General features: G+C 40.4%; 2 protein-coding genes and 1 long non-coding RNA gene across 5 annotated transcripts; 2 read left to right on the top strand and 1 right to left on the bottom strand.

Annotated features, from left to right (window-relative positions):
- Window positions 1-1,289: 1,289 nt before the first annotated feature.
- On the top strand, window positions 1,290-10,330 carry cdc25b (cell division cycle 25B). 3 transcript variants are annotated; one of them, XM_086093915.1, is made up of 16 exons: window positions 1,290-1,391; window positions 1,479-1,842; window positions 1,921-2,006; window positions 2,190-2,235; window positions 3,785-3,823; window positions 3,923-3,956; window positions 4,503-4,637; window positions 4,729-4,848; window positions 5,150-5,278; window positions 5,353-5,430; window positions 5,956-6,147; window positions 6,234-6,338; window positions 6,419-6,481; window positions 7,113-7,211; window positions 7,935-8,180; window positions 9,751-10,330. In XM_086093915.1, the coding sequence occupies exons 2-16, from the start codon at window positions 1,634-1,636 to the stop codon at window positions 9,889-9,891; spliced, it is 1,722 nt and encodes a 573-aa protein (XP_085950041.1). In that variant the 5' UTR covers window positions 1,290-1,391; window positions 1,479-1,633; the 3' UTR covers window positions 9,892-10,330. The 3 variants fall into 3 exon arrangements, with proteins under 3 accessions (XP_085950041.1, XP_085950040.1, XP_085950042.1); XM_086093914.1 differs by having other exon boundaries at window positions 1,293-1,842; XM_086093916.1 differs by having other exon boundaries at window positions 1,293-1,842; window positions 1,924-2,006.
- Window positions 10,331-11,847: 1,517 nt separating this feature from the next.
- LOC147162635 (uncharacterized) lies at window positions 11,848-12,647 on the bottom strand. The gene is made up of 2 exons (XR_015097166.1): window positions 12,516-12,647; window positions 11,848-12,423 (listed from the first exon to the last, which is right to left on the bottom strand). It is a non-coding gene; the product is annotated as an uncharacterized LOC147162635 (long non-coding RNA).
- A 547-nt stretch (window positions 12,648-13,194) lies between these two features.
- ap5s1 (adaptor related protein complex 5 subunit sigma 1) lies at window positions 13,195-15,945 on the top strand. Its single transcript, XM_086095066.1, has 3 exons — window positions 13,195-13,453; window positions 14,468-14,759; window positions 14,991-15,945. The coding sequence occupies exons 1-3, from the start codon at window positions 13,269-13,271 to the stop codon at window positions 15,117-15,119; spliced, it is 606 nt and encodes a 201-aa protein (XP_085951192.1). The 5' UTR covers window positions 13,195-13,268; the 3' UTR covers window positions 15,120-15,945.
- Window positions 15,946-20,618: the final 4,673 nt, after the last annotated feature.

The raw sequence follows: 20,618 nt of genomic DNA on the forward strand, positions 1-20,618 counted from the left end.
TGTTGTCAAAACACCAATTGTGCTGTTTGAGGAGTAAACTGAAATAAAATTAAATGGGTAAAAGGCAGCATGATGTTTATTTTTTTGCTAAATTTGGTAAAGCCACTACAACGGTGATTTCATTCCTCTGTGCTCGAGCCCTGACAATAAATAAACAGTCAAAGGCTTCGGCAATGCAGTCATGACAAAATGTCATTGGAGCTTAAATATGTTTATGTGGCGTCCGTAGGAACCGCGGGGAGTGAGTGGTGAGAAGGAGGAGGTGTCAGGAGGCGCTTTTATTCGAGAGGGGGTGCGTGGCGCGCCAGTGTCCTCAGCCGCCTTTTGTCCCGTCTTTTCAGTTGGGGTGTGGAGACCTTTGGAAGCTCGTACATGTCCTGGGGAAGTTCATTAAAGCTCATTTGCACACGGTGCATTCAGTCAGTCATGCAATGCATATATGTGGACGAAGCCTACCATGTGGAAGGTGAACTAGTTTCATGTTTGGATCCAAAATGGAGGCCTGTTAGCATCTAGCTAGTTGGGAACTGTCTGTGGTGTCAAGCTGGCACATTTCCTCAATATATTCTCAGGTGTCTTCTGAAGACATAGCCATGGTGTTCTTTTTTTTTGTCAATATCCAATGTCAATGATTGTGAGAAATTAAATGTATAAGGCTTTATAGCTAAGTATACACTATAAGTATAAGTTAACTATTTATTTGTGGTTTAATAATGGTAAAACACTTTATAAGTAGATTTGTGCCCCAATTTGTATCACAACATCATAATGTTTAGTGAAAATATTTTAAGTGTTTTTTTTCTTTCCAATCGAAATGACTTATCTTGTTGGGCAACTATATTGTAACTTAGGGAATTTTACTTTCTCCGAATGAATTTTAAATGCTAAAAAACTGTTTTTTGCCTGTTTCTTTATGTTGTAATTGTGGTCAAACACAGCCAATAGTAGAATAGTGTCCCAACATTATTATTATGTTGCGTGAATGTCAGTGTCTTGTTTGTTATTGTTTTAAAGAGACATTTTGATATTGGGATTTTTTTTCTACATATATTCCTTAAATATGTCGTGGTTTTTTTTCGAGTAGTAATAAAATGGCAGAGGCATACAGTAGATGGAAAACAAAAGACAACTGCAGCGAAAGAAAAGAGGAAGTTAAAAAAAAGATCGAATTTTAAAGACCTTCGTCACAATGTCGTTCCTCGCTCTGATTGGTGGCAGGGACGAAACAACGACGCCGATTGGTTGCTGGAATGCCGCTCCGCGGCCTGTATTTTGAACGTAAATAAGGACGCAGTTAGTCTTTCTCCTCCAGAAAGCGGAGGCTGTCAGACGGGAGACATTCGGTGCCGCCGCGCTCTGACACGCAACAACGATGCCTCTTTAGCACCTCGGTAGGGCGGAATTTTACATTCATTCACCCCCAAAGAAGTCACCAGGTACCATTACTTATTTGGACATGTTTCCGTAACTTTTCGCAGGAGTCTAAATGGTTAGCTCGTGGGTTAGCTTACAACTCGAGCCACCTTGCTAATTGGCGACACCAAATTCCACTAATAAAAAAAACACATCCCGACCGGACAAAAGCAGGGCGGACATTTTGAGAAGTCGACCTCATTGGAAAAAACACAACAACATGGATGAATTTTTGGGCAGCGTTTGTCCCGTCGGGGTTTGCGCGACGAGCAGGCCCGACAACATCCCCGACTTTTCCTCGTTTCCTCCGCCGGATGTGAGCCACAAGGTGGCCCACTGTAGGACGCTCTTCTCTACGGTACCAACCGCTGGTCACTCGCCTATCACCAATCTAGCGCTGGACATGAACAAATTGGTGGGACTCGGGAGGTATTTTGAGTTGAATTAGGTTTCCAAACGTATAAATAAGCCGTTGATGTGTTGCTGAAACGATTTCATGTTCCCTAGCAGTCAGTGTGATACACCGAAGAGGAGCAAGCATGCGCGCCTGGAGAAAGTTTGCTCCATCGCCTCGGATGTCTCCTCCGATGCTGGTGAGTTCCACAGAGCTCCCATAGTTATCATTTTGAATAACAAATGCTCGCTGAGGGGTTTATTTATTTTTTACGTTTTACTATGTTTATTAGAATTTCGTGGCGTAATTTAATCACTTTAACACGTGGAAATGGTATAAAATCTTTATTATAATATTTCATGCTTTAACTCTGCTCTCACAGGCCTCGGGATGGATTCACCCATCGATATCCTGGAAATGGAGGACTCGTACGTAAAAACCGTCTATTTGATTCAATCAACTTTCCCCGCTTCTAACCCTGTGACCGTTCATCCACTCCAAGCCCTACCCCCATTGCCCTAAAACCACAACAGCTGAGCCCACCAGTTAGATTAGATCGTTTACCGTTGGCTTGAAGAGAAAAAAAATCCTACCCCCGGATTGTTTTTGATACCCTAAAATTGACTTTTTTCAGATTCCTATTCAATTTTACGGCCCTAAAAGAATTATTGGCGTGAGCTAGTTGCATTTTGGGGGACCTCAGAAAAATCACCAATTGAATACATTTTATGAGCCCAAACACAAAAGTCTTATGTGTACTATATCCTATGAGAAAATTAAAAATGAACTGCCCTACATTGACATCACATTTGACAGTTTTTAGGAAACTAGGTGGAAATATCTCATGAGGATGCTCAAGATTTTCACAGACTCAGTCTAAAAAATTAACAGGAATCCGGCCATTTTGGTGTAAAGCAGCCGTTTTGGGTAAACTGCAGGGCTCTGACAAACTTCAACTTGGGAATTTTTACTTAGTAATAATTTATTAACTTATGGAAAAAATAGTTGTTTTAATGTATTACAAAAATAATCATTATTTTCAGTTGTAGAATGACTCATCTGTAATTGAGGTTGAACCTGAACTGCCTCAGAAGTGTATATCAACCTAGTAGCCATTAATCAGTTCAAATGAAACTAAATCAACAGCATATATGGGCCCCGCAATGTAGCAAAGACAAGAGCGCACCAGTTTCACATATAAACATACACATTTTTTTTAGACATGGGTATCATAACTGGGTGCATGAAAAAGTCTTAAAAGACCCATGTCCACGTGGTGTCCAAAATGGAACAGTAAGAAAGATGGCTGACATGACATTTCCAATTCCCAAAGTGTGATCAATTTTGGGATTGACTTTGAAAAAGGAGGTGCTATCGCCCTTTTAACTGACTTTTGAGATTGAGAATGTTAATATTCGTTTCCTCATGTTGCTTGGCCTATATACGCTGCCAGCTGTGCGTTCCTTTACAACAGCATTTGGTCAACGAGACATCTGTGAGCTCGCACAGCTGTTGTGGGTTGCTCGGAGTTCTCCAGGTTGAAAGTGTGTTTAATGATACCCCAGCACACCCCCTCCAGTCATTGGCACACTCTTCTCAATGCGTCGTTCAATGGGAGAGGGAGGAGGAGCAAGGCAAAGCATTTTAGAAATGAGGGCAGCCCCCCCCCCCCCCCCCCAAAAAAAACCCCACCCAGTGTCTTGTACATTGATTGAATGGGGCACGCTCCCCCACTCTCGACAAACAAAAGGGGCCCTCGCTCCACGGCCGTGACAGGCATCTGGTGGATTATTCCACGTCTGCTGCTGAGGCCCTTCACCGTCATGGTTTAGCATACAGGTGCTCCCCGGACTTCCTCCCGTCAAGTTGCCCGTCTCCTCTTCCTCATTATAACAATCCCCCCCCCCCCACCCCCCGCCGATTCCAGACCACACTTTAAGAATATTCGGGTTGACATAGCTTTTTGTGTGTCCCCAGGTTTGAGAAGGCCATTCAACAGTCCAGTAGAGTCCACGAGTAAGTGGACATCTTTCATGAATATTTCCACCTCATCAAAATTGAAACATAAATTCAAGCTGATTTTTATGCCTTCATCTGCTTCTCTTCCCATTACAGGAAAATGCCCATCAGGCGAAACAACTCCTTACCAGTAAGTAGCCGTACATACCCAACAACAAAAAGTTTATGTGTGGGTATACACAGGGACATAAGATAGCAGTTATAGTGATGGACATGCTGCTATCTACCTTATTTGTGGCGTCCCGTGTGGGCAATTTGTTTACCTTCATCCAGTTTAGGCAACAAACTACTACAGTCTACTTTTGTTTTGTACGGCAGACTGTTTAGGCCAACAGATAACGGTTTACTTTCATTTTCTATCGCAGTTAGTTGAGGCAAAAAAAAAGTTTTACTTTCATTTTCTGTGGCAGCCCGTTTGGGCAACAAATGGTTTAGTTTATTATTATTATTATTATTTTTATTATTATTATTTATCTTATTTGCTTACTGTGGCATTCCGCGAACGCTGCAGTCTAACGTCATTTTCTCTGGTGGCCCATTTAGGCAGCCAACTAGTTGGGTCTGAACCCATAACTACCCATAGCATCAAAGTGTGAATGTATTATGTTTCGGTTCTGATTGTGTTTCCGCCATCTTGTCTCCGCTCAACAGCATCTCGTCAACTTGTCTTTTTCAGCTTCAGCTCCTTTGCTTCAGTCCACCCCTGAAGGGATCCGAACCGGGTGCTAATCGCTACGGAGTATTTGGCCAACAGCCCGTCTGTGTCGACGACTCCTCTTCATCTCCATGGGACAAGGAGAACATCTCCAAGGTCAGTCCGTGCTCATCGGCGGCGATTACTCGGCGCGACGATGGGATGCGTCGTCTCTTGAAGTGATTGCGTTGACGTTGGTTGTCCTCAGGAGTGCTTTGAGTTCAAGAAGCCCACCCAACCCGTGTCCCGCACCCGATTGCGCTCCGTCAACACGGCCCCCCTGAAAGACGCTTTCGCCCACCGCCCCAACTCGGCGCCGGCCCTCATGGCAAGTACCACAACTTGCCGTGCCTGGCACTTTTGAGACATGATTGCCCAATGCCCTGAAGACAAGCAAACATTTTATTTTCTGTGGTCCCATCAAGACAGACAAATATTGTATATTCTTATTTTCCTGTCATTGACAGCCCTTATAGGCACAAAACCATTTTTTATTTTCTGACGCAAGGTGTGTTTAATTTTTGGAGGCAGCAAATTACGGTTCATTATTATCGTCTGTGGCTGCCCGTTGAGGCAGCGTACTACTGTTACTTTGATGGGCACTAAGTTTTGAATGTTGTGGTCCGCAGGTGTCGCCTCCCTCTGTGCAGCAGCCGCAGTTTAGCGACGACAGCCCGTTGTTCCTTCGATGTTCCTCGCTCACGTCACTCAGCGATGACGATGACGGCTTCCTGGACGCGCTGGACGACAACATGGAGGTGGAGCCGCGTTTCCGACAGCGCCCGAACGCATCGCCTGTGTGTTTCCTGACGTTTTCTTCTTCTTCTTCCAGAACCCAGACGACATGCCCCATGGGATGGCCAAGTTGCTCACAGCGCCCCTAATGGCTGACGGCTTTGGAGAAGACTCGGTAAGTCCCTGATGGACAATAGCTAACTAGTTGGGCCTGATTTTAAATGTGCCCACTGTTCTTGGAATGAACTTTTGATGCGTTTATGGCTTTCTACGTTAATAACGATTTTCTGTGGCAGCCTGTTTAGGCAGCGGACTGTCAATGTGCATTTTCTATGGATGCCCATTTAGACTTTACAGTATTAGGTCACCTTTAAACTACATTGAATCAACTCTGTTTGCGGTTACTTTAATTTTTCAATGGCAGCGGACTCGTGTTTACTAGCATTCGCCATTCTAGCCTGTTTTGGGATGAAACTGTTTACTTTGATTTACTTTGGCGGACTTTTTCACGTGTTTAATTTTTACGGTCAGGAAGCAAGTAGTGTTTTATTGACGTTTCATTTTTCATGGCATCCCGTTGAGGCAGGAGACGAGTAGGCTTCCTTTGTCTATGGCAGTTTGTTTCAGATGTTTTGTGATGTGAAAACTTAATCTAAAATGAAGAACGCTTGTCAAAAGCACCGTCTTGTTGTTTCTTCAGCCTGTGATCCGCTGGCGGCCTCGCAGCCTTTTCCGCTCGCCGTCTATGCCCAGTCCGTCCGTGTCGCGCCCTTGCGCCAAGCGCCCCGACTACCCAAGAGACGACAACACACCGGTGCAGGTCAAACGGCGTCGCAGCCTGGCGATATCTGACGTCACTTCAGAGGAACAGGACGTCCACTCCCCCAAGACGGTCAGTTTTGACAACAGCGCCACCTTCTGTTTGCTAGAATGTAACTATGTTAGTTTTTTTTCTCCCTTTTCTGCTGTGATCTTCAGCCTCATATGCAGCTACAGAGGTCCAAGTCCTTCTGTCAGATGGACATTGACAAAGTTCTGGACAGGAACGACTGCACCGCCGACCTTATTGGAGACTTTAGCAAAGTGAGAAACACTCCAAAAAAGAAAAAGTGTGACGATGAATTTGAAATGAAACTCCATTTTTCCGTCTTGATGCTTTTTAGCCCTATGCCCTGCCAACAGTGGATGGAAAACATCAGGACCTCAAATATGTCACAGGAGAAACGGTAAGCTGTGTGGCTACCCGTCTCAAAGGGGGTTAGCAAATTAGCAACACCAAAATATGAGCTAACACAATTGCGCCACCTGTTTTGTCGGCCGAAATCCATCTGGTGCTCATTACTTTCGACTCTTGACATTTTTTCCTCTGACAGCCCGTTTAGGCCAACAAACTGTTTGGTATGTTGTTTTTTTTAATGGCAGTGTTTTGGCACCAACCTGTGACGATACAATATATTTACTTTCATTGTATTTGATTGCAATCTAGATGGGCCTGATTTAAAACAACACAGTCAAATTCATCAATGTCCAATTGATCTAATGTTGTCTATAGCATCGTGTTTTGGCAGGTGACTACGTTTACTTAAATTTTGTTTTGCGGCCATTTTAGGCACTCGGCTATGAAAAGGCCGTTGTTGTTTTAGTTTTTTTGACAAACGCTTTCTTTTTTTCGTGTGTCATCAACAATGCGGTAACAGTAAATGAGAGCTCAATCTCATCGTAAAGGTTAAATATATTTTTAAAAAAGCGCAATAAAAGTAGAATACAGATGTAGTGTCAAGTTAATTAAAAGTGCTTCTCGCCCTGCTGGTGATAATATAATGTCTTCAAGTGGCCATTTTGTTGCGTGTTGCGCAGGTGGCGGCAGCAATGATGGGAGAGTTCAGTCACCTGGTGGAGCGAGTCGTCATCATCGACTGCCGCTACCCGTACGAGTACGACGGCGGACACATCAAGGTGAGCGCACTGCAGAACTTTTGTACATGAGCTATTCAAAGTCAAAATTAGATATGTGCAATGAATCAAATAATCTATTATCATTTATTTATTTATTTAGTTGCAGGTCATTTAATTAGACATAATACGCTATGAAAACATTTACCAAACAATTAACTAATCAGTCATAAATGAATAAAAATAACATGAAGTTTATTTTACATAATTAATTAATAAATTTGATATATTAATATTTTTATTTTTGTATACTGCGATGAAGTATTTTAATTATTTAAAATTCATTTAATTTGTACTAAATTAATTCATAAGCAATTATATAAAACCTATTAATGTATTATACTGTTTTTCCAATTATTGATTGAAAAACGTAACAAATTATGCAACATATCTTTTATGAAAAAAATATGTTTTCATATATAATTAATATATTGTACATTAAACAAGTAATCTCAATTATTCCCCCCAAAAATGTGCGGTGCGCAACAAACGAACTCAAAAGAATTGTTGTAAAGACTTGTAAATCAACAAATGCTAACATTTAGCAGTTTAGTTTTATTTTTTGCTCATTTATTTCATAAAGTAATTGATCTATTGTTCAAAAAAATATAATTGTATTTTGGGGGGGAAATGGCTACACAAATGCAATGTATTGCATTGACCTTTTTTCCTAATATTTGTGTAACTGAAGCTTCTTTTTTTTTTTTTTTTTAATGTGCTCGGCAGGGTGCCCTGAATCTCTACCTGGAGGACGAAGTTGAGGACTTCCTGCTGCAGACGCCGCTGGTGGCGTTGTGCTCAGACAAGCGCGTCATCGTGATGTTCCACTGCGAGTTCTCGTCGGAGCGCGGACCGCGCATGTGCCGCTACGTGCGCGAGCGGGACCGCTCCATCAACGACTACCCCAAACTTCATTACCCCGAACTCTACGTGCTCAAGGGAGGCTACAAGGAGTTCTTCCCCCTCTACCGGGTACGCCCACGCTCGTTTCCACTCCACTCGGTACACTTCACGTAATTCACCAGACTTACGGTGTGGAAAAATGACAATATTCAAACATTCACTGCCAAGAAAAAAAAATGGACCACTTTTTCCAATGTTTTAAAGTTAAACAAATACTCAATTGTGCTGGATTATGGAAAAAATATTTGGGTAATAATTGTAATGTTTTTTAGTCTCATGAGACCTTGAAACGAGTTTCTGTTTGATCTTGGTTTTAAAACAACTCTTCACCGGTGTGAGTTATGACTTTTCTGACGTAGTGTCACGCATTTTGCAAACGTGTGTGTGCACGCAAGTGTGCGGCAGCGGCTGATACATTTGAGTTGCTCTATATTTTGAGGCTAAACAGGTCTGTATGTGGCCATGTGTTGTCGTTTGATTTCATGAATGAAAATTAGGACAGACGAAATCGTCATTACTCACCGTCATTTAGCCGCCGCCGCCTCTTTGAATGTACAGGTATTGTAGCCTTGGTGAACTAATCAGGCCAAGCGGCGAACAAACGACAACTCTTGAATGACAATTTGAAAGTAACCGCGCCAGAACACAACAGCTCCCAACGTGCTTAGTTTAGCAAAACAAAAGTCTGTGTTGCATTCACGGACCGTCCAGACCATGGGAAACTACAGAATGCTAGTGGTTTTAAGTTTTATTTTTTAAATATGTATTTTGCATTTATTTATTGATAAATAGTGTTTAAAAAGTGCAATGTTTCATGCAACATGAAAAGTTGGATAGGTTAGTGGTAAATTGTAACTATAACTTAAATTGTAGTAGAAAAAAACTGATATAATGGCTTAATTTGCCTTTATCTTAAGATCCTGTCATCTATAATAGATCTGATATTGTTTATTAAATTACTTTTTGCTGGGTAAAAAAAAATCATTGGACCCTGGAAAAAATAATTGCATATATCGCAATTGCAATTTTTTTGGGGGGAGAAATCGCAATTGGATAATTTCCCAAATCAGAATTTCAGCCTCTTAAAAGTTCATATTCTCTTATTTCTGAAGTCCTTCAGTAAAGCAGACTGATTATCTTTAATCAAAAGTACGACATTTGCAAACATCTGCTTTTACTTTGGAAAACATTGATTGACCTTTTTTCTTAAATTGCAGACCAAACTAATTACCGTTATGGAAGTTTTGTGCATTTCCTGCACTGTCAATTTAAAATAGTCCTCTTTTTGAATTAAGTTTTCAAGCTTTTTTTAAAATCTGATGCATTGTTTAATTTGAAAAAAAAAAGAAGAAGTAAATGATCATTAGTCGCAGCAAAAATGTTGATCAATTGTCAAAGCAGATGTTTGCAAATATTTTAATTCAAAAAGGATAATCTGCTGTCATGAAGGACGGCGGAAATCTGAGAATATTTGCTGTTGAGAGGCTGAAATTCTAAATTCAAAGCGATTAATCAATGATCAAAGTAGTTATTGATTCATTTGATCATTGATTAATTGTTGCACCATACATGGAATATCTTGCATAATAGGATTACGTCAGCGCCCCACAATGACCCGTTTGTGTTTGGTCCGGCGCAGATGCAATGCGAGCCCGAGTCGTACCGGACCATGATGGACGAGGACTTCCGCGAGGACTTGAGGAACTGTCGCCTGAAGAGTCGCTCGTGGGTCGGCGAGCGCAGCAAGCGGGGCATGTACAGCCGCCTCAAGAAGCTGTGAGCCGCCCACATTTCGTACCTGGGCCATCTTCTTTAACCACTTTGGGCCTCGTTCTTGCCATCACTGCCGTTGTTCACTTTAAAAATGTCTCAGTACTTAAATACCTACAAGTTTGCGTAGGTTCTTTTTTTTCTTTTTTTTTTCTTCTCCACACTGCCGACGAGTTTTTACAAAATGACTTCCCCCGTTGACCATGTGAGCCACATGTGGCTGTAGTCATTGTTCTTTTAAACAATATGTTTCCTGTTCTCACGGTGCCAAAATCACCAAAGAAAACTTGCAGCGAGATTGTTGACGTCCTGCAGGACCGCAAAAACGTTTGGAGTGTGAAAGAAAGCTTGACCCATTTGCGTGCGTGTTGTTGCCCAAATGTGCATTTTTATTGAGCGCTCCCGGTTCTCGGGAGAGCCGCCCAATAAAGAACAGTGTGAGTTTAAAACTACTGAGTTATGCGTCTTTAAAAAAAAAAAATAATAAAAAAGTCTTAAAATTCTTGGTTGCGGGAGTCCCCGAAACAAACTAAAAAGTCTACACACCCATGATATAAAAGAATAAGACCAAGATAAATCATGTGAAAAGTTTGGAACGTAATAACTGAGATGTGGTTGCATAAGTGTTCACACCTCATGTGGCTGTGGTCACAATTGGCTAAAATGCATTTTCATAATGAAAGTTTCTCAGCTAGTTCTGACAAAATGTCTATTTTCATGCAATAGATCCCAACATGAAGTTGCCTTCATTATTTTTTAGGAAGCTTATGGCGTCCGTCCAAGCAGTTTTACACACGACAACTTCGCCCTGCACCAGCGTCATGTCATACGTTTTTCTCCAAGGAGTGTTCGCCGTTGTCCCACTTTGTAATCCATGACTCAGACGCACCAACTTGACTGTCGGCGCTTTTTTTGTCTTGTTTTGAGCGCGTACGCTTCAAACTAGGCCACAAGTTCAAATTCTCCCTCTCAAAGCGGCCTTGGGAGTGGCCTCTGCTGAGGCACGTGCGCACGCACACACATTCCACAGCAGTGACTTGACGTGACCTGACCTAGTTGGGCAGGAAGTCACGTGTAGTCAACATGTGAGCAAGGGAATGGTTGTTGTTTAGTGTAGGGAGCAATCCCGCCCCTTCCAGCCCCCGCTAACTCTTCTCACGCTCGCTATGAGGCACATTTCTGGCGGCAATTTTGAACTCACTCAATGCTTTGGAAACAACTTGGAGTGAGTTACATCGTTGCTTGTCCAGAATTCACTAGGGTTGATTATGCAGAAACAGCAGTTTCTACTTACATTTTTATTTAATTTAAATATATGTTTAAATACAAAAAGGGATCCAATTGTTTCTTAAGGTTTGCTGCAATAGAGTGCAGAAAACTGCTTAACTGTGAAATGTGATAACTTCTGATATGGTCAGAATTTTGCATTTAAAACAAAAGCAACTACGACTTTGATTTTTTAAATTTATTTAATAATTTAAATCTGTATATAATTTAAAAATAAAATATATAATTTAACTAATAATGTACCAATCTCTCAAAGTTAGGTATAATATATATACTACTTGAATGTAAATGAAGACATGAAAAAAAAATAGGGGGAAATAGAATGTAAGAAATTATACTGGCTTTATTATAACTAGCTGTCTAGCTAGTTGGTCACTAAGTCAATCACGACTATGTTTGTAACTAGTTATCTTCATTACAAGTAGTAACTAATTTGTGTATAGCTAGCTAGTCACAAGCTAGCTTTATTGTGTTAGATTGTAGCTAGTTAGTAACTAATTCACTTCATTATAACTAGCAAGTAACTAGTTAGCTTCATTATTAATGGACTTTATCATTTTCTTTCTAATCTCCTGAGATAATTCTCTCATTCTTTTCATCTGGTCCATGTTTAGTGTGTTCTACCCGTCACCAAACAGCACAGTGACAAATTTGAGCAGACCTGTGATTCACACCTCAATTGTCCTTCTTGTCACATTCTTTTCTCGGGGCACCTTCATTTTTGTCCGGGCCCGTTTAATGAGTTTGTTTTAATTAGAGATAATGCTCAGGTGTGTAAAAATGACATGTATCCCATGTCACACAGCTTTTAAATGACATATGCTTGCAAAAGTGATGTTACAGAGAATTGGTCTGAGAGGTCATCTTGACTCTTTAAAACCAGACCAGAGCTCCAGAAAGAAGAAACTGAGCTCAGGTAGGTCTTGAATCATAGATTAGCTCCCTTGGCAAGCACAATGAGGTAATTTCCATTTATGTTGATTAAAAACAAAACAACCGTTGTATGCATGACTATTTGGTCCTGATGCTCATTTGTACTTAGTTTTGTTGTTATTTGATGACCGCGCTTGGCGTCTGCTGTGGCCGACCTGCAAAGCGAGTCCAACACCCGTTTGAAGACGTCAAGGGGGACGGCGACAGATGCGATTGTGCATAATCGTCGACTGTTATCTGGATCGAGAGGTCAAGCGCACGGCGGAGGGAATGTCAACAAATCGCCGCTCGTGTTTTCTCTTTGCCGACGGGCGCGCTGATCCTGCAACAAGAGGCCAATCAGTGTGTTAGAACGGCAGCTGCACACATACAAATTGTAAACAAATGCAATAGTAGCTGACAAGACAAACACACCCAAAAGGTCGAAGGTCAAGTCTTGTTTATACTGATGTGTTTGAAGCTTTGTTCACTTTTATTGTTACTTGATGAATTTAATCCAAATTGACGTCATGTGTGTATTGTTTCCTGTAAATGTTGACCTTTGACAATTTACAATAGAAGCAACAGAACAACCAAAATGACAAGATAAGCAATTGTAAATAACGTATTTTGTTCTTTCATAAATAAATGAAACACTTCAGTGCGCTATAATCATTTAAAAATGTTATTTTCTTTTTTACATGAAGATAACTTCATTCAATTTGATATTTCATTATTATTTTTGTCATTAAATCTTGATCAAATTATTGAATCATGGAAATTCTGGAAGTGTTTCTTCCTAAAATTTGTAATTATTTTTCATGTATTTATTTTATTTTATTTATTTCAATACTTTTTAATGTGATTTTTGACAATATCTTAACTGTTGTTCTTCGTTTTTTAGTTTTTAATTAAAAAATGTTTAAAAAAAATATTCACTTATATTTGTCATTTTGGGTGTATTTAAAAAGCAAAACAATTTAGGATAATTTTTTCCATTTTTTTTCAACAGTACAAATCGACCATTGGTAAGCAGTATGTCGAATGGTCGTGATCCATGGGCGCCATCTGGTGGTCATAATGACATAGCGCAGCAGACAGTTGGTCATGTGATCAAACCCGGAAGCGAGTCGCCTAGCTTGACAAGAGCATTAGCGTCCTCCTCGTTCTTGTTGAGATGTCGTCGTCATGGTAGTCGCCTTCGTCATCCACACCGTGTGCCCCATCGGGGCGCTCGCTCCCGGGGAGAGCAGGGTGCTCTACTCCCGCGTCTTCGGAGCGGACGAGGCGCTCTTCCAGGGCGGCCAGCAGCTGCAGCTCAACGCCGACGAGAGGCGACTGATGTCGGCCGAGAAGCTCGCCTTGGTGGCCCGGTACGTCGGTGGTGATTCTTCAGGATTCTTCCTTTTATGATGGTCCACCAGAACCACATGGACGCTGACTACAGCGTCACCGTGACGTCATTACTTGGCGCTTAAAAACAAAACAAAACGACAGGTCAAAATATAAGGATCGCTTTCCAGTTATCTCGTTGCTGTTTGTATATTATTTTTTTTCACGTTATTACTAATTATTCATTGTTTTAAATACAATTCTATTATTTTTCATCCATAATTTTATTTGTAATTATTTTTTTAAATCTAATTTTGATTTGTATTCAATTTTATTTTTTGATTATATGAATATGATAGATGTTATTTACTGTAATGGTTTTTATATACTGATTTAATTTTTAATTTTTAATCAATATATAATTAATACTCCACGTATTTTCATCCATTATTAAATACTTATTCAGATTTATATTATTTATTGTTAAAATTCAGTAAATTATTCATAAAATCATATTTTTAACAATAGTTTACTGTTTTAGTTCAAGTTGTTCCTACTCAACTGTATTAATACTTTTAATCAGTATATTAATACTATTTAAATTCAATATATATATTTATAAATGCATATCACTGTATTTTTTTTATCAATACATTTTTACATATACATTAGATCGGTTTATATATTTAAAAAAAAATATTCATGCATGTATTTCTCCCACACCTTTATGTATTATGTATTCTTATTAATATTGTTGTTGTTGTTATATGGTATTGGGTACTCATGGAGGCTGCTGATGCCAACCAGCAATAAAGAAAAAAGTTCTCTTCAGAGGTAGTTGGCGCTATACTGCGGTAGTTTGACACAACAGTGAATCATCTGCATGAGAAAAAACTTCTTTTTTTTGGTCAAATTTTCTGCATTGTGTTAAACAAAATTTTTTATAACAAAAGTACGTTGAGTACTCAAATTATTATTATTATTTACGCTCCTATAATACGCACAGGCCGTTAATGAACTATGGTGATTTTGTCTTTTTGTCCGGTTGGTACCAGGCAGGTCCAGAGCGCCGTCTCACTGCGCCGGGAGGCCTCGGGGGGCCCCCCGGTGGAGACTTTGCCCGGCGAGGAGGCCCTGGCCCTGCAGGAGGCTGACAGCGGCGTGCTGAGGCTGCGCGGCGGGGACCCCTACTGGCAGGAGGTCAGCACGCTCTGGTTGGCCATCAACTGTTTGTCCTTCGTGATGTTGTGCGAGCCCCACGAGAACCTGCTGCTGGCAGAGGGAACGCTCCGGAACCTCGCCAGGCACTGTCTCGAGCACCTGCACATGCTGGGGCAGGGCAGTGAGGTGAGCGGACTTTGTGGGTTTGTAATATTTACAACAAATTCGTGGAGACAGTGACGTGCGACTCGAGTTGCCATCTTTTTTGGGTGAAACTAACCCATATTCTCCTGTTGATGCCTTAAGATGGCAAGAGTACAGAAATTAGAGCCTGACTGATTAATCAGCTGACATTTGATCTGTTAAAATTGGCAAAAATCATATATTTAAATGTACTATTTTGTGGTAATTTCCCAGGTGCTGTTGAAGAGCAGCCGGGTGGACGTCCTGCTGAGTCGGCTTCTTCCTCAAGGCCAGCTCCTCTTCCTCAACCATCGCTTCGCTCACAATCTGGAGAAAGACGTGGCCGCCTACATGAACAAGTGACCTCCAGTGGACAAATGTCGGCCTGTCGCAGTTACACTCCTGCTAGAGCAGTTAGCCGCAAGGGCTCAACGTGCACCATGTGGACTGGCCGAGCAGGAGAACATGCACACTTTTGCTCGGGCACGAAAGAAGACAATCACTTCATGATCATGATCACTAAAAAAAAAATCATCGATTTTGTGTTTAATGTGACAAAAATTCAACATTTCCCTCATTTTTAGTATTAAAAAATGTAAAAAGGAAGTTATTGTAAAATTTTTTCATGAATTCATAAATGCTCTTATTGTAGTCCATTTTCTCAATTTGAATAAGTAAAAAAAAGGACAAATTTACCACAATTAAAATGTTTTTTCATGATCATTTACACAGGAAAAAAATTATTAAATTCAGATTTCATGAATGTTTAAATGCCGGGAGACAGTTTTACTTGACGACAAAATTAGGTTTTGCCTCACTTTTAGTCAGTAAGACATTTTATAAGGCTGGTGTGTTGCCTTCAGGGACACACTGAAATCACAGAGTTAATCCAAAAAATTCTTTTCTAATTATCACATTAATGTTGTTGACCTTCAGACACAGTCAGAACTCACAGTTTCCCTTCACAAAACAACCGCAGGATATTTCCAAAATGCCTGTCCCTGAATATTTCATTAAACTAGCCAGCTACTGTATCTATTTATGTCTATTAACTCTATCTGGGCTCATGAATAAGAGATTTTTTGAATTGTGTCGAATCCATTGTTCTTATACAAATACGACTGCATCTGAATTAGAGTTATGTTCTTCATGTTTGTATGTAAACAATAAACTGATAATTTCTTGTAAATTGTGATCAAGTGTTGGAGACTGACAGACACGTCTTTCTGGCAGCCATTTTGGTAGTGGCGGTAGTCCCACAAAGGTAATGGGAAGCATGGACGTTAGCTTTTAGCGCCGCCGTAGCACGCAGCTCGAAAGGAGTGTGTTGTATCTTGTAGTGTTGTTCACTGGAGCAGTATACAGTTGTGTGTTTTTGTTTTTGTTGTCAAGCCCTTATGGGATCGTAACGGGAGGTGAGAGAGAGAAAAAAGAAGAAGCACACAAACATTGCAGCTCATGAGAGAGACCAGGTGCATGCAATTATCACCAACAAGGTGAGTTTGGAATGGATACACTTTTAAAAACAGCTTTAAAAAAATGTTTATGTATATTAAATTGGTACACTGCAGGGCGTTTTTATGCCACGAAAAAAAGTACCAAACAACAATTCAGTACTGCCATGACCCCCACAACACAAAACAGGTACAGTACTTGAAAACATCTGAAACAACAGTTCAGGTATTTGCCACTGGAGGGCACTATGTCGCTATTCGTTCAGTTTGAGCGCTGTCAAGATCCAAATAAAATAAAATCTCTCTCCCTCTAAAAAAAAAAAAAGAGAGAGAGAGAAAGGCTTGCAGACATGGAAAACAAACAGCAGCGCGGTTTGTTTTTCAGCGCGTGGTTTTTGTAATTACGTCCAATTAATGGCGCGCAGCGCAGGAAGTTGTTGTTTGCTCGCCAACAGATGTTTGGATTAAACGGATGAGAGGGTGTCAAGTGGAGATTAAAATCACACCCGCCCGACAAACCAGCCCGGAAAGAGGAATCGACGGGCGGGCGGGGTGGCGGTTGAGTGTGGGTGTCATTGGGTGCGTCATATTTTGGCTATTTAGACGCCATAGGAGATAATGGAAGGAGAAATTATCCATCAAACTGTGACCATCATTAAACTTTTATTAGTAGCCAACATTGAAATGTTCACCTAAGAAATGACCATGTGCTAAAAAGATAAACAATTGAGTGCTAAATACGAACAGAATTTGTTTGTATTCTGCAAGAGCAAAACCTTGTGAAATGTTGCTGATGCTTTGAACGCACCAAGAAAAATATACAAATTCAGTAATGTGCTCTGAAATGTCAACTTAAAATAAAAAGCTAATCTATGGGATAAATGCTAATGCTAACAGAATTTGTGAGATCATACAACCTAACAGTAAAACCATGTCAAGTTGCTGCATGCTTTTATAAGAGAAAAAGTAGCGCCATCCAGTGGACAACTTTACAAATGAAGTACCACAACAAAGAGTAGATTTTGCATGCTAATAGAACTGACCTTTGTGTGAAAACTTTATGTTTTTATACAAACCAATTATTTATAGTCACAATTTATAGATGTTAGGAAAATTAATATTAAATGCTTAACCTAACATGCTAACAGACGCGAATTGTCTGGTGGTCAATTGGTACAAGCACCACACACACAACACTGAACCGTGACACTAGCACCGATGCTAATGCTAATACAACACAGCAGGTGTCCAGTCTGCTGTCATAAACCTCAAAAGTAGGAGATCTGCCAGCGAGCGGTAAACTCACATTTGTTTAGCGCCAAAGACAAGCTAAAAATGCTAAGTGCTAACGCTAACCGAAGTGGCTTTGTAGTCATTAACATGTCTGATTATTTGTCCAAGCACAGCACAAACTGCACATAACTCCGTAACACTAGTGCTAATGGTTTGCTAGCTAAACTGAGATTTTGTGAGCTCCGTACACAGGAAGGGCTTATTTTTCCGTCTCTATTCCATCAGCCTAAAGTTCTACCCCCCCCCCCCCCCACACACACACACACACAAAATAATCTTTAAATGTGGAGGCTACTCATTGAATAACTAAGGTCTTTTTCTCAACATAATATTTCTTTTTCTGCCACCTCATTAGACCGCTATTGTAAAATGCACCGGGGCTCAGTGCTGCCGGGACACTGTGTGAATTTCAATGTGACTCTTCCAATTTCACAGATTTCTCAAAAAAGCTAAGTAGGATTAAATAAAAGTGCACTGAGGCAGTTTCGGCTGTCGGTAACAGTGGTTACCGGTACACTCTATTGATAACTACTTGCATAAACCGGGAAGTAGCGCCGCTAACTAACAAAATTATACGCTAATGCTAAATTCATTCTATTGTGTGCTATTCTACTTTTTTTTTTTTTTACAGGATATAATTGATTTTTAAGCCTCAGTGATAACAAAATTTGATTAGTGATGAACGATATAAGCAGCTGAAGCTGTTGCGTGCTTAATGCTAATGCTAACAGAAAACCAGTGTCCTCACATCATGTGTTAACATAAATGTTGATTGTTTGTACAAGCACCATAAAAAAAAACACTAAACAATGACATTAGCACTGATGCTAATGCTAAATCAGCCATTATATGATCACAATATGGTTACAAAATGAATAAGCCTGCCAGAACATTTATGTTTTATAACATCAAGTTTGTCCAAGTAACAACAACACAAATCTAAACCGTAACACTAGCGCTTATGCTGATCAAATGTTTTGAGGAGCGTGGCGCGAGTAGGAACTATGCAATTAAGGGACATGCGATGAACCCATCGTCACAAACAAAGAAGCTAAGCTAATGCGTGCTAAATGGTCATGCTGCTCAACTCTGAACTCCAACACTTGTCCTCATGCTAACACACTTCAAAAATAGTCTACGTTCTACTTTGCTACTTTTAACAAGCCAATGTAGGATCTAAAGAAGCTGATGAATTCTAAAAGCGAAGAGCGCTTGATGTAACGACTTTCGGATGTTTTGTACAAGCAATGCCATCTCCGAGCCGCAACACGAGCGGCGATGCGAATGCTAATGCTAACACAACTCATCAAGCAACCAAACTGCGTTGTGTGTCTCGTCGTATCTTCTTGTCGGTTCTTTGCCACCAATCTACAAACGATACTTGAAATTTCACAGTGCGGCTTTTCTGAGAATACCTGCAGTTGTCTGTTTAGCGTCTCTAATGCTGTTACATTTACAATTCAAATCCATTTATTTCTCGTCTACCCCTCAATTAGATTTCCCGCTGTTGCTTTTTACTAATAAAACCAAGACAACTTTTAATTTGCCCTCATCCTATTGGTTTCAAATTGATTTGCCACCTCATGTGGAGGACAAGGAGTCGCCATTTCGCCTCGTTCGCCTTCTTGTTAGCCTTAATCTGACTTTTAAAGTCAACTAAAGCTACGTACTTTAGAGTGCTATTCTACTTGTTAAAAAGTATTACAACCGAACAGTACGTCAAGGTTTTACAAATACCTTTATTTGTTTGTTAAACATGGACAGTATAAGACACTGAATATATCTGATGGCTGTTCTCCGGCCAAATGTGTGGTCATAATCGCAATGCTGGTTGTAAACTATTACAACCTCCATCCATCCCCAGTAAATTTGCATATGGCTGCTTTATGGTTGGCTGCTCGCTAAAGCGAAGTTTAATCGCCGCTAACTTTCCTGTCTGCTTTGCTTGGGAGCTGTGAAAGAACAATGACAGCCCAACACGTAAAACTTGACCGTGTACCCACAAAAGGTGCAAATTAGTCATTAGTTCAGTACCGGTGTTGATTTAAAGTGCAGTCAATCTTTGCTCTTTTAATTGGGAAGCCCCCCCCCCCCCCCCCCAATAAAAAGTTTTTTTTTCTTTTTTTTACCTTGGTGGTCTGGATTTAAAGTTGGACCAAAAAAAGCATTACAAGTCTTGAAATATGTAACAACGAATGCATGAAAGCAAGATGTTTAAGCTTTTTACATTTAACGATGATATTACCGTATGTTTTATAAAGTACAATACCCGTCATCAATGAAAGCATACATCAATTTGGTGAAAAGTAGCGAAATTAGCCAGTGATGGCGAGTCATTTGCAGTCTGGACGCGTCTTGGGGGTTGTGAACGTCTCCTCAGTCTTCTCCAACAACAGCACCAAATAGAAACATTGTGCCGCTTAATTAACTGATGTTGTCTTCTCTCCAAAACGTTGACTGCCGTGACCAGCAGTCACGCGATTAGCATGCTTCATTACAAGCCGCATCAGTGGAGTGCAAAGCATTTGTTCGTAGTGCGAAAAAAAAAAAAAAAAGAATACAAAAAGTTTCCGATGCACTTTAACTCAGATTGCGGCCTTTGTGGAGTTTTTATTTATTTATTAAAAAAAATAATGTTTTTAGTGCAGTGGCCCCCAAGTACCACATGTGCAGCCACTGGAACTGTTTTGAAAATAGCTCACCAGTGATGGGACATTGTGATTTTCTAGGAATGCTGTGAAAGTCATCATTTTAAGATGTAAACACTTGAATATTATCTATCTATCTATCTACCTACCTAAACGATCCTTGAATCGTTTTTTAGCGTGGTTGCACATGCCTAATGTTAAGTAATCTTGAGACATTGTGCTGCTTAGTGAAATGTTTTTTCTTCGCTCCAAAAATGTTGTGACGAGCTTTTACGCGATTAGCACGCTACATTATGATCCGCCTCAGTGGAGCGCAAAGCATTTGTTTGTTGCGCAAAAGAAAAAACAACAACTTTCTGCTCAATTAGCAACCCTTCTACTGGCTTTAACGCATCAACTCGCCGCTTTGAATGGCACAACACGCCCCCCCCCCCCCCTCCGAAACACAAGTACAAACGTGCCTCATT

Source organism: Leptonotus elevatus, chromosome 14 (genome assembly GCF_054856555.1).
Source record: "Leptonotus elevatus isolate MCC_2025b chromosome 14, RoL_Lele_1.0, whole genome shotgun sequence".
Lineage (NCBI taxonomy): Eukaryota > Metazoa > Chordata > Actinopteri > Syngnathiformes > Syngnathidae > Leptonotus > Leptonotus elevatus.